This window comes from Zophobas morio, unplaced genomic scaffold (assembly GCF_036711695.1).
Source record: "Zophobas morio isolate AGI-343-1 ecotype UQ-CSIRO unplaced genomic scaffold, CSIRO_AGI_Zmor_V1 ptg000010l, whole genome shotgun sequence".
Lineage (NCBI taxonomy): Eukaryota > Metazoa > Arthropoda > Insecta > Coleoptera > Tenebrionidae > Zophobas > Zophobas morio.
The window spans coordinates 5,132,342-5,146,006 of record NW_026972115.1 but is presented as its reverse complement, the minus strand read 5'-3'; the positions used below and the strand labels follow the sequence as shown (position 1 = coordinate 5,146,006).

At 27.7% G+C, this 13,665-nt stretch overlaps 1 protein-coding gene across 7 annotated transcripts in view; it reads left to right on the top strand.

The window, feature by feature from the left end:
* LOC135126232 (CLIP-associating protein) overlaps positions 1-13,665 on the top strand; it is a 61,775-nt gene that overhangs the window by 26,690 nt on the left and 21,420 nt on the right. For 6 of the 7 annotated variants that reach the window (XM_064052125.1, XM_064052124.1, XM_064052120.1 and 3 more), the window contains exons 4-10: positions 4,765-5,021; positions 5,077-5,196; positions 5,347-5,388; positions 5,653-5,813; positions 12,690-12,926; positions 12,976-13,232; positions 13,281-13,471. In XM_064052125.1, coding sequence (XP_063908195.1) covers positions 4,765-5,021; positions 5,077-5,196; positions 5,347-5,388; positions 5,653-5,813; positions 12,690-12,926; positions 12,976-13,232; positions 13,281-13,471 — 1,265 coding nt within the window. The remainder of the gene's footprint in view (positions 1-4,764; positions 5,022-5,076; positions 5,197-5,346; positions 5,389-5,652; positions 5,814-12,689; positions 12,927-12,975; positions 13,233-13,280; positions 13,472-13,665) is intronic. The other variant, XM_064052121.1, reaches the window with a different exon arrangement.

The following is a 13,665-nucleotide window of genomic DNA, read 5'->3' as shown; positions in this document are numbered from 1 at the left end:
AAATTTTTCGTTTTTTCAATTCTACGACTTTATAATTTTTCAATTATTGAATTTTAAAACTTTTTCATTTATTTGACAATATTTCGATTTTTTGAACTTTGGATTTTTTAATTTTTCGTTTCATTGTAATTTTTTATTTACAATTTTTCTTGTTCTTTTAAATTTACAATGATGATTTTTAAAATTTCTCGTTTTTTCAATTTCGTGTTTAGAATTTTTCAATTCTTCCATTTTGAATTTTTCATTTTTTCAGTTCTCAAATTTTTGATTTCTTCAAATTTTGAGTTTGTGATTTTCGTTTCGGTTTTTTATTTTCTTTAATTTTATAATTTTTCGATTGTATAATTTTTTGTTTTTTCAATTTCAGTTTTTTCAGATCTTTCGATTTACAGCTTTTTTTTTTGTTTCGTCAATTTTTCTAGTTTTTCATCTTTAAATTTTTCAGGTTTTCGATTTTACAACTTTTGGATGTTTCAATTTATAGATTTTTCAATTTTTTGTTTCTACAATTTTTCGTTTCGGTTTTTTATTTTTTTTAGGTTTCTCAATGTTTTCCAATTTTTCAGTTTTTCAATGTGAAATTTTTCAATTTACAACTTCAGGTTTTTTTAATTTCTGGATTCTTCAGTTTTTAATTTGCAATTTTTCTAATTTTATTTTAATTATGTAATAATGGTGATGATTTTCAAGTTTTCGTTTTTTTAATATTACGATTTTAGAATTTTTCCATTTTTCAATTGTTGGATTTTAAAACTTTTTCATTTATTCAAATTTTCAATTTTTGTATTTTTTATTTTTCAGTTTTTCTTTCGTTTCGTTTTTTATTTTCTTTATTTTTTCAATTTTTCGATGTTTTAACTTTAGATTTTCTTATTTTTTCTTTCTTTAATTTTTGTAGTTTTTCATTTAAATATGCAATGATGATTTTTAAAATTTTTCGTTTTTTCTCATTTTACGATTTTAGAATTTTTCCATTTATTCAGTTACAGGATTTTAAACCTTTTCCATTTATTCAACTTTTCAGTTTTTCGATTTTTAATTTTTCATTTTTTCAAATTTTCGGTTTGTGGTTTTTCGTTTCTGTTTTTTTATTTTCTTTACTTTTACAATTTTTCGATTGTATAATTTTTTGTTTTTTCAATTTCAATTTTTTCAGATGTTTCGATTTGCAGCTTTTTTTTATTTCGTCAATTTTTCGAGTTTTTCATCTTTAAATTTTTCAGGTTTTCCATTTTACAACTTTTGGATGTTTCAATTTATAGATTTTTCAATTTTTTGTTTCTACAATTTTTCGTTTCAGTTTTTTATTTTTTTTTTCGGGTGTTCAATGTTCTGATTTTCCAATTTTTCATTTTTTCGATGTGAAATTTTTCAATTTTTCAATTTACAACTTCAGATTTTTTAATTTCTGGATTCTTCAGTTTTTAATTGCAATTTTTCTAATTTTATTTTAATTTTGTAATAAAGATGATGATTTTCAAGAGTTTTCGTTTTTTTAATATTACGATTTTAGAATTTTTCCATTTTTCAATTGTTGGATTTTAAAACTTTTTCATTTATTCGAATTTTCAATTTTTGTATTTTTTATTTTTCAGTTTTTCCATTCTTCAATTTTTCTTTCGTTTCGTTTATTTTCTTTATTTTTTCAATTTTTCAATTTTTTAACTTTAGATTTTCTTATTTTTCCTTTCTTCAATTTTTTTCTTTTAAATATACAATGATGATTTTTAAAATTTTTCGTTTTTTCTCATTTTACGATTTTAGAATTTTTCCATTTATTTAACTTTTCAGTTTTTCGATTTTTAATTTTTCATTTTTTCAAATTTTCGATTTGTGGTTTTTCGTTTCAATTTTTGTTTTTTTTTTTTAACAATTTTTCGATGTTCCGATTTTATAATTTTCAGGTTTTTCAATTTCAAATTCTTCAGATTTTTTTATTTGCAATTTTTCTTTTTTTTTTGTTTTGTCAGTTCGAGTTTTTCATTTTAAAATTTTTCAGTTTTTCGATTTTCCAACTTGTGCATGTTTCAATTTATAGATTTTTTAATTTTTCGATTGGTAATTTCACCAGTTTTTAAAATTTTCAATTTTTTGATTTGCAATTTTTTGTTTCGTTTTTTTATTTTTTCAATTTTTCTTTTTTTTAATGTTCTGATTGTATAATTTTTGAATTTTTCGTTTTTAATTTTTTCAATTTTTGGATTTTTTACATTTTAGATATTTCAATTTTAGATATTTCAATTTTAGATTTGCAATTTTTCTAATTTTCATTTTAAATATGTAATAATAATTATAATTTAACAAATTTTATCACATTTTTAGTTTCCCAATATTTAATTTTTCAATGTTTCGATCTTTCAATGTTACAGCTTTTTGACGTATAATTTTTGGGTTTACTTATTTTTCCATTCGATTCTTTTCAATTTTTCGTTTCTTCAGTTCTTCGATTTGGAATTTTTGGATTTTTCAGTTTTTTCCTATTTTTTAGGTTTTCGATTTTTTATTTTTCCATTTTTCAACTTTTTATAAAAAAATAAAAAAATTGTAAATTTGGAAAATCTAAGAACTTGAAAAATTGAGAAACTTAAAAATCGAAAAAACGAAATATTCGTTGTAAAGAAACCGAAAAATAGGATAATTGGAAATCCAAAAATTGCAAAGTTAAAAATTGAAAAATTGGAAAACCGAGGAATTAAAAAATCAAAGTTTGAAATTTCAAAAAATCGAATAAACGAAAAATTATAAGATCAAAAGAAACATTGAAAAATATTGGACATGAAAAAAAAAAAGGAAAAACTGATACAAAAACGAAAAATAAAAAAATTAAAAGCTTGAAAAATTGAGGAAACGTACAATAAAAAAATCGATTGTAGTACGTGTCGGATAATTGCAAATCGATAAATTGAAGAAACGAAAAATTGAAAAATTTGGAAGTCTACATTTCTCGACTCGAAACACTGAAAAATGAAAGATAATGAAAAACGAAAAATTGTGATATCAAAAAAAATATATATATCACTTCAATTTTGCAGTGCTTGGATTTTAAAACTTTTCGATCTTGATACATAATAAAGTTTCAATTTCAATTTCCATCTTTCAATGTTACAGCTTTTTGACTGTACAATTCTGACAGTTCTATAATTTTTCGATTTTTTTGGATCCGTTGAATTTTTTTCTTTCCAATTTTTGGAATCATTAATTCATTATTTATTAAACATTCAATGTAAGGAATCCGGAAAATTGGAAAATTGAAAAATTGCAAATCGAAGAACTAAAAAAACTAAAAACCGAACCATTGAAAAATTAAAATTGAGAATCTGAAAAATCGAAAGTAAATTAATGATTCGAAAAATTGGAAGGAAAAAAATGCAACGAATCCAAAAATTGGAAAATCGAAAAATTATGAAATCGTCAAAATTGCAAAGTCGAAGAACTGTAACACTGAGAAATCGAAAAATTGAAAAATTAAATGCATTCGAGAAATTGAAAAATTAAAATCGAAAAACTGAAAAAGTTTTTTTTTAAGTTACATATTAAAATAAAAACTAGAAGAAACGAAAAACTAAAAACATCTAAAAGTTGATTATAAAATCAGAACACTGAAAAACGGAGAAATTGAAAGAATTAAGAAAATAAAAACCAAAATGAAAAATTTAAGTAGTGAAAAATTGAAAATCGAAAATTGAAAAACTGAAAACACGAGAAATTCAAATTGAAAACTTACAAAATCTAAACATTGGAAAATGCAGAAGTTGGAAAATCGAAAAAGTGGAAAATTCAAAATTTGCAAATCGAAGAACTAAAGAAACTAAAAACCGAATCATCGAAAAATTAAGAATCTAAAAAATCGAAATGAATTAATGATTCGAAAAATTGGAAACAAAAAATTGCAAAGTCGAAGAACTGTAACACTGAGAAATCGAAAAATTGAAAAATTAAATATCGAGGAACTGAAAAATTAAAAGTCGAAAAATTTAAAAACCGAATAAATGAAACATCTAGTAATTGAAAAATGGAAAAATTCTAAAAGCGTAAAATTGAAAGTGAAATTTATTTTAAATATATAATTAGTATTACATATTTACAAAAAAAAGTAGGATAATTCTGACGGTTCTATAATTTTTCGATTTTCCAATTTTTGGATCCGTTGAATTTTTTTCTTTCCAATTTTTGGAATCATTAATTCATTATTTATTAAACATTCAATGTAAGGAAACCGGAAAATTGGATAATTGGAAATCCAAAAATTGCAAAACTAAAAAATTTAAAAATTATAAAACCGAGGAATTGAAAAATCAAAGTTAGAAATTTTGAAAAATCGAATAAACGAAAAATTGTGAAATCGAAAGCAATATTGAAAAATAACGGACTTGGAAAAAACGAAAAACTGATATAAAATCGAGAACATGGAAATTAAAAAAAAACGGCAAATGAAAAATAAAAATCAAAAACTTGAAAAATTGAGGAAACGAACAATTAAGAAAATTGGAAAAGAAATCTAGGAACTGAAAAAAATAGTTTAAAAACCGAAAAATTTTAAATAGAAACATTGAAAAATGGAAAAATGAAAAAAAATGAGAAACGAAAAATTGTTATATATAAAAAAAAATTATATTTTGGACATGATAATGTGGAGTCGCTGTCGCCAAGCGTCGGTTTTCCACGTTTACACTTTATCGTACAAAATCTGGTTGTAATAATTTCCTAGTTTATAATAAAATTTCAATTATTTCGTTTGTACTAAAAAAAACCGCTTTTTGCCAGACACGGCGCCCAGTCGCTCACCCTGAGCCGCTTCATCCCCGACATAGTGAAACTCCTATCGGACCCCACCTCCACCGTCAGAGACACCGCTTTCAACACCCTGGTCGACCTCTACAAGCACGTCGGCGAAAAGCTGAGGGTAGACCTCCAGAGACGCAACATCGTGCCGCCCGCTAAATGGCAGGCATTGTCCGCCAGGTTCGACGAAGTCAAAGATAGTGGGGAATTGCTCCTGACGGCCAGTAGGTCTGCGGATTGTTAGTACTGCTATAATTAGTAGGAATCGTCGGGATTAATCTCGCAACTCCGCAGATAACACCGACGAGATAGACAGGGCGGTGATGCAGAAGCCGGTGATTCCTGTGAAGAAGGCCAACCTGGGCAGCGGCGTCAAAGCCAGGACCATCACGACGGCGAGCAGCGCCAATCCCGGTGAGGAATGTTCATAAAAAAACAATGTTAATCCATCATCAGTTCGTTGCTTTTTTTATTTATTATTTTCTATCGTGAGTTAACCTTGTTTAATTTTGTTTTAATCTTTTTATTTCTTTTTTTCATTATTAATTTCTCTTGCATGAACAGTTTTAAGCAGAGTGGGTTCCGTGAGAAAACTTCACTTTTCATGTAAGTTAGCATTTGTTTACGTCATTGCCATCACGACTAATCTGTGTAGGGCGTGCCCTTGTAAAACCGGGCGGCGGACGTGTGGAAAAGTGTTATTACGTCACGTGCAGGACCGCAATTAAACTCGTAGCGCAAATACGACCCTGTTCGGGGTTTTACGACCAAAATTATTATTATAAAAAAAAAAATTGTTTCTTTTCCACCCGTTTGTCGGCTCGAAGGGCACAAAATCTCGACAACCTCATCCACAACATAAACTTTCAGCGGGTTCAGCTGGTAGCGTGGACGAAGATACGTTTACCAGGTCGTTCGAGGACGTGCCCACGGTGCGAATTTTCTCTCCACGTGAAGTGAACGACCATATGAAAAACATCCAGGACACGATATCCGACCCTAGTAAAGAATGGAACAAACGAGTGGACGCTGTAAGTAATTTTCACTTTAATCAAATAAAGTCGGCGATTTCTTCGTCTATTGCCGGCTGGGGTGTGCGAGAATTATGATTTATTCCGACGCAATTGGGACGTTGTGGCTCTGGGGGCGTAAGTGATACTTGACTTACGCTTCGAGGCCAACAATATTTTACCGATGTTAATCTGCACCTCGACCCATATGATTTGAGGTTAAATTCTATTTTTATGTAATTCTTGGTTGTTGAAAGTTCCAAGAACAATGCCGTAACAAGATCTCAAAGACTCGACAATAAAAAACAACAAAGGCCAGTTTCACTAACAGTAATTTTCAATAAAGTTGAATTGAATTGACGACACCTCGTTTTATCCGTCCTTAACAAAATCGCCCTTATTGCTATCAGGAGGTTTTCCTGGAGACGGTGCTCCCATTTTCCCGACTTTGTGTGTTGTTTCCATGGAGCTATTGAATTCCCTTTATAAAAGGAATTGTTGGTGGCGGCTGTTAATTTTCGTTTTCTCGTTGATTTCCCTTATTCTAGGGCTGATTATTGAGTTTAGTGGGGGCGATCGTGAATTTGGGGGCGAGATAAGGAACACAATGCGTAGATGTGCAAAAAGTAGGGGTGCGACTCCTCCAGGAAACATCTATAGAGAGTCACGTGTATGAATGTGAGGGTCCAATTCCGCCAGGAAATTCCATTTTACGACAAACAATTCTTCAAATTTTTCCTTTTAAAATGTTTCAGTTTTTCGTTTTTGCAACTGTTGAATTTTTCAGTTTATGGATTTTACAGTTTTTTGATTGGTAATTTCACGAGTTTTCAATTTTTTGATTTTGCAAATTTTTATTTCTCGAATTTTTCGATTTGCAGTTTTTCGTTTCGGTTTTTTTGTCTTTATTTTTTCAATTTTTCGTTTTTTTAATGTTCCGATTTCATAATTTTTCTTTTTTCATTGTGAAAATTTTCAATTTTTGGATTTTTCAATTTTTTGGTTTTTAGTTTTTTCAATTTTAGATTTGCAATTTTTCTAGTTTACATTTCAAATATGTAATAATAAATTATTTACAATTTAAAACATTTTTCACTTTTTCAATTTTGCGGTGTTCGAATTTTTCCATTTTTATTTTAAGACTTTTCAATTCCTCAATATTTAATTTTTCAATATTTCGATCTTTCAAATTGTTTTTCGATTTTTCAATTTTTGGGTTTTCTAATTTTTTGATTTGATTCGTTTCAATTTTTCGTTTCGTCTATTCTGGATTTGCAATTTTTCGATTTTTTATTTTTCCATAATAATTAATAAATTTAATAAAAAAATGGAAATGCTGTAAAATTGAAAAATCAAAAATGAATAAACGAAAAAGTATAACCTCAAAAATGAAAAATCTAAAAACTGAAAAAATCTAATCCAAAACTTGCAAAACTGAAAAATTAAAAAAATTGAAAAGCCAAAGTTTGAAATTTTGAAAATTCGAATAAACGAAAAATTATTCCATCGAAAGAAACAATGAAAAATAACGGACATGAAAAAACGAAAAATGAAAAAATGAAAATATTGTGAAATTGAAAATTCAGAACTGAATAAATGAAAAATCTAAAAACTGGAAATCAAAAAGTTGAAAAATTGATGAAACGAAAATTTGAAAAATCGACATTAAAAATTGAGTAAGTTAAAAATTGAAAGCACGAAATATTCATTGTAAAAACCCGGAAAATCGGATAAGTGAAAATCCAAAAATTGCAAAATTGAAAAATTAAAAAGTTGGAAAACAGAGGAAATCAAAGTTTGAAATTTTGAAAACTCGAATAAACGAAAAATTATAAAATCGAAAGAAACATTGAAAAATAACGGACATGAAAAAACGGAAAAACTGATATAAAATCGAGAAAATGGAATTTAAAAAAAATAGGGAAATGAAAAATAAAAAAACTTGAAAGATTGAGGAAACGAATAATTAAAACATCGAAAAATTAAAAATTGAGAAACCGAAAAATTAATAAAAAATGAAAATTTTGTAAAATTGAAAAATCAAAACTGAATAAACGAAAAAGTGTAACATGAAAAATAAAAAATCTGAAAACTGGAATTCAAAAACTTGAAAAATTGATGAAATGAAAATTTGGAAAATCGACAGATTGAGAAATTTAAAAATCGAAAAAACGAAATATTCATTGTAAAGAAACCGGAAAATCGGATAAGTGGAAATCCAAAAATTGCAAAATAAAAAATAAAAAAATTGGAAAACAGGAATTGAAAGATCAAAGTTTGAAATTTTGAAAACTCGAATAAACGAAAAATTGTAACATCGAAGGAAACCTCGAAAAATAACGGGCATGAGAAAACGAAAAACTGATATAAAATCGAGAAAATGGAAATTAAAAAAATCTGGAAATGAAAAATAAAAAAAAACTTGAAAGATTGTGGAAACGAATAATTAAAAATTGAAAAATTAATTAAAAATGACAATATTTTAAAATTGACAAAGCAAAACTGAATGAACGAAAAAGTATAAGTTTTTGCTTTTAAAATTTTTCAGTTTTTCGTTTTTCCAACTGTTGAATTTTTCCGTTTAAGGATTTTACAATTTTTTGATTGGTTATTTCAGGAGTTTTCAATTTTTTTATTTTCCAGATTATTTCTCGAATTTTTCGATTTGCAGTTTTTCGTTTCGGTTTTTTTGTCTTTATTTTTTCATTTTTTGTTCCATTGTGAAACTTTTCAATTTTTTGATTTTTCAATTTTTTGGTTTTCAATTTTTTCAACTGTTAGATTTTTTTTAATTTTCGTTTTTTCAATTTTAGATTTGCAATTTTTCTAGTTTTCATTTTTTCAATTTTACGGTTTTAGAATTTTCCCATTTTCATTTTAAAACATCTTCAATTTCTTAATATTTAATTTTTTAATGTTTCGATCTTTCAAATTTGTTTCTATAATTTTTCGATTTTACAATTTTTGTGTTTTCCAATTTTTCGATTTGATTCGTTTCAATTTTTCGTTTCGTCAATTCTTTGATTTGCAATTTTTCGATTTTTCAGTTTTTTCCTATTTTTAAGTTTTCGATTTTTTATTTTTCCATTTTCACTTTTTTAATAAAAAAATGGAAATGCTGTAAAATTGATGAAACGAAAATCGACAGATCAAAAATTGAGAAATTCAAAAAACGAAATATTCATTGTAAAGAAACCGGAAAATCGGATAAGTGGAAATCCAAAAATTGCAAAATAAAAAATAAAAAAATTGGAAAACAGGAATTGAAAGATCAAAGTTTGAAATTTTGAAAACTCGAATAAACGAAAAATTATAACATCGAAGGAAACCTCGGAAAATAACGGGCATGAAAAAACGAAAAACTGATATAAAATCGAGAAAATGGAAATTAAAAAAGTCGGGAAATGAAAAATAAAAATGCTTGAAAGATTGAGGAAACGAAAAATTAAAAATTGAGAAACAGAAAAATTGAAAAATTAATAAAAAATAAAAATATTGTAAAATTTAAAAATCAAAACTGAATAAACAAAAAGTATAACATGAAAAATGAAAAATCTAAAAACTGGAAATCAAAAACTTGAAAAATTGATGAAACGAAAATTTGAAAAATTGACATTAAAAATTGAGAAAGGTAAAAATCGAAAAAATGAAATATTCATTGTAAAGAAACCGAAAAATCGGATAAGTGGAAATCCAAAAATTGGAAAATTGAAAAATTAAAAAATTGGAAAACAGAGGAATTGAAAAATCAAAGTTTGAAATTTTGAAACCTAGAATAAACGTAAAATTATAAAATCGAAAGAAACATTGAAAAATAACGAACGAAAAATTGATATGGAAATTAAAAAAAATCGGGAAATGAAAAAAAACTTGAAAGATTGAGGAAACAAGTAATTAAAAAATCGAAAAATTAAAAATTGATGAACTGAAAAATTAATAAAAAATTAAAATATTGTAAAATTGAAAAATTAAAACTGAATAATGAACGAAAAGGTGTAACTTGAAAAATGAAAAATTTAAAAACTGGGTCTTAAAAAGTTGAAAAATTGATGAAAATATGAAAAATCGACATTAAAAATTGAGAAAGTTAAAAATCGAATAAGTGGAAATCCAAAAAATGCAAAATTAAAAAATTGGAAAACAGGAATTGAAAAATCAAAGTTTGAAATTTTGAAAACTAGAATAAACGAAAAATGATAAAATCGAAAGAAACATTGAAAAATAACGGACATGAAAAAATGAAAAATTGAAAATGAGAAAGTTAAAAATCGAATAAACGAAATATTCATTAGAAAAAAACTCTAAAATAGAGAAATTGAAAAATCAAAAATTGAAATTTTGAAGACAGGAATAAACGAAAAATTATAAAATCGAAAGAAACATTGAAAAATAACGGACATGAAAAAAACGAAAAATTGATATGAAATCGAGAAAATGGAAAATAAAAAAATCGGGAAATGAAAAAAAACTTGAAAGATTGGGAAAACGAATAATTAAAAAATCTAAAAATTAAAAATTGGTAAATTGAAAAATGAACAAAAAATGAAAATATTGTAAAATTGAAAAATTAAAACTGAATAAACGAAAAGGTGTAACTCGAAAAATGAAAAATCTAAAAACTGGGTCTTAAAAAGTTGAAAAATTGATGAAACGAGAATATGAAAAATCGACATTAAAAATAGAGAAAGTTAAAAATCGGACAAGTGGAAATCCAAAAAATGTAAAATTAAAAAATTGGAAAACAGGAATTGAAAAATCAAAGTTTGAAATTTTGAAAACTAGAATAAACGAAAAATGATAAAATCGAAAGAAACATTGACAAATAACGGACATGAAAAAAAAGAAAAATTGATATGAAATCGAGAAAATGGAAAATAAAAAAATCGGGAAATGAAAAAAAAAAACTTGAAAGATTGAGGAAACGAATAATTAAAAAATCGAAAAATTAAAAATTGATAAACTGAAAAATTAATAAAAAATGAAAATATTGTAAAATTGAAAAATTAAAACTGAATAAACGAAAAGGTGTAACTTGAAAAATGAAAAATCTAAAAACTGGGTCTTAAAAAGTTGAAAAATTGATGAAACCAGAATATGAAAAATCGACATTAAAAATTGAGAAAGTTAAAAATCGGAAAAGTGGAAATCCAAAAATTGTAAAATTAAAAAATTGGAAAACAGGGGAATTGAAAAATCAAAGTTTGAAATTTTGAAAACTAGAATAAACGAAAAATTATAAAATCGAAAGAAACATTGAAAAATAACGGACCGGAAAAAATCGAAAAATTGATATAAAATCGAGAAATTGGAAATTAAATAAATCGGGAAATGAAAAGTAAAAAAAAATTGGAAGTTTAAGGAAACGAATTATTAAAAATCGAAATATTAAAAATTGAGAAACTGAAAAATTGAAAAATGAAAAATAAAAAAATTAATAAAAAATGAGGATATTATAAAATTGAAAAATCAAAACTGAATAAACGAAAAGGTATAACATGAAAAATGAAAAATCTAAAAACTGGAAATCAAAAACTTGAAAAATTGCTGAAACGAAAATTTGAAAAATCGTCAGATGAAAAATTGAGAGAGTTAAAAAGCGAAAACAACGAAATATTCATTGTAAAGAAACCGGAAAAGTGGAAATCCAAAAATTGCAAAATTTGAAAAATTAAAAAATTGGAAAACAGACGTTGAAAAATCAAAGTTGAAATTTAGAAAACTCGAATAAACGAAAAACTAATATAAAATCGAGAAAATGGAAATTAAAAATAATCGGGAAATGGAAAATTAAAAAAAAACTTGAAAAATCGAGGAAACGAATAATTAAAAACTCGAAAAATTAAAAATTGAGAAACTCAAAAACTGAAAAATCAAAACTGAATAAACGAAAGAGTATAGCATGAAACATGAAAAATCTGAAAACTAGAAATCAAAAACTTGAAAAATTGATGAAACAAAAATTTGGAAAATCGACAGATTAAAATTTGAGAAAGAAAAATCGAAAAAACGAAATATTCATTGTAAAGAAACTGGAAAATCGGATAAGTGGAAATCCAAAACTTGCAAAATTAAAAATTAAAAAATTGGGGAACAGGAATCGAAAAATCAAAGTTTGAAATTTTGAAAACTCGAATAAACGAAAAATTATAACATCGAAAGAAACATTGAAGAATAACGGACATGAAAAAACGAAAAATTGATATAAAATCGAGAAAATGGAAATTAAAAAAAAAAATCGAAAAATGAAAAATTGTAGTACAAATCGGAAAATTGCGTATGGCCACTATGTGAAGATCAACCGATCGTTAAACCAACACAATTTTTAGCGGTGACGCTTAATTAACTTCATAAATGTACCGTATAAATTGAACCGCAATAAATTCGTTTTTGGCATTTTCGTATTTTCATCTAGGAAACTAGATTTATTAAATTCTATTGTGGGAACTAGGGAATTATCATCTAAATAACTTTAGATGAATTTTTATAACGCAAGTTTTTTATTAAAAATATAAGAGAGAATTTTTTAGCTTAATATATACAGGGTGGGTCACTAAAGAAAATCAGTGGTGAAAGTTGAACAATTCTTTGAAGAATATACTTTAAAATTATGTTTAACTATACAGAGTGTTGTTTCTTTATCTCCTCACAAAATGTTGTAACAGAGATTTTAAAAATAACTCCACTATATTTTTTTTTTGTAAACCTTTCTATGCTCCAAAATTCCAAAAAAATTACAATAACGTGGCAACGTCGCATCGTAATTGAAAAAATAAGCTGTGGCTGTACAGCCTAGGAAGCGGTCACTTAAAATATGTAAAGATATATATTTCATTTACTTGACCTGACTTGTGCTGACCCGGCCCTATTACACCTCAAGTAACGTAACTTCCCCCACAGTTGAAAAAAATCCGCGCCCTCATCCTCGCCGACGCGATGAACTACGAAGAATTCCACCACGGCCTTAAGCAACTCGACATCCCCCTCCAGGCCACCATCAAAGACCTGCGATCCCAGGTGGTGCGAGAAGCCTGCATCACAATCGCCTACCTATCCCAGGTCATAGGCAGCAAATTCGACCGAACCGCCGAGCTCCTCATGCTGCCCCTACTCAACCTGATCCAGAACTCGGCCAAGGTAACCGCCCCCGACCCGCCGACCCCATCTTCACCCTCACCCTTTGCAGATCATGTCCACGTCCGGCATCGTCACCCTGAGGTTCATCATCCAGAACATCCACAGCCCGCGCCTCATCCCCATCATCACCAGCCACGCCGCCACCTCCAAGAGCAAGGACATCCGCAGGAGCTGCTGCGAGTTCCTCGACTACATCCTCAACAACTGGCCTCCGCACTCGCTCGAGCGGCACGTGGCGGCCCTCCAGGAGGCCGTGAAGAAGGGAATCGCGGACGCCGACCCGGACGCCAGGGTGTCATCGCGAAAGTAGGTTGGAGGGTTGCAAAAGTTCGCCAGGTAATGAGGTGGTTGCAGGGCGTTCCGGGGCTTCCGGGAACACTTCCCGGACCAGGCGGAAGCGCTGCTGCAGAGTCTGGAGCCTAGTTACCGAAGGGCCTTACAAGGGGATGGGATGTCGGCGAGTTCGTCTAATAATAATCTAGCGAGCGGGTTCAAGACGCCGAGGGGGTATGGACGGACTTTGGCAACGCCGCAAAGTGCCACAGGTACGATTTTTTTAATTTCTATTTTTTATAATTTATTTTTTTTTGGGGGCGTAGGCAAAGTTATGTTGTATATGGATTGGCAATAATGAAAAAGAAAGGTTAAGGTTCAAATCGCGTTTAGATCGATCGCGTTGTTAACCTTTTGGTAACGAGTTTTGTTTTGCTTGTCACAAGAAGGTGATTTAATTTGAATT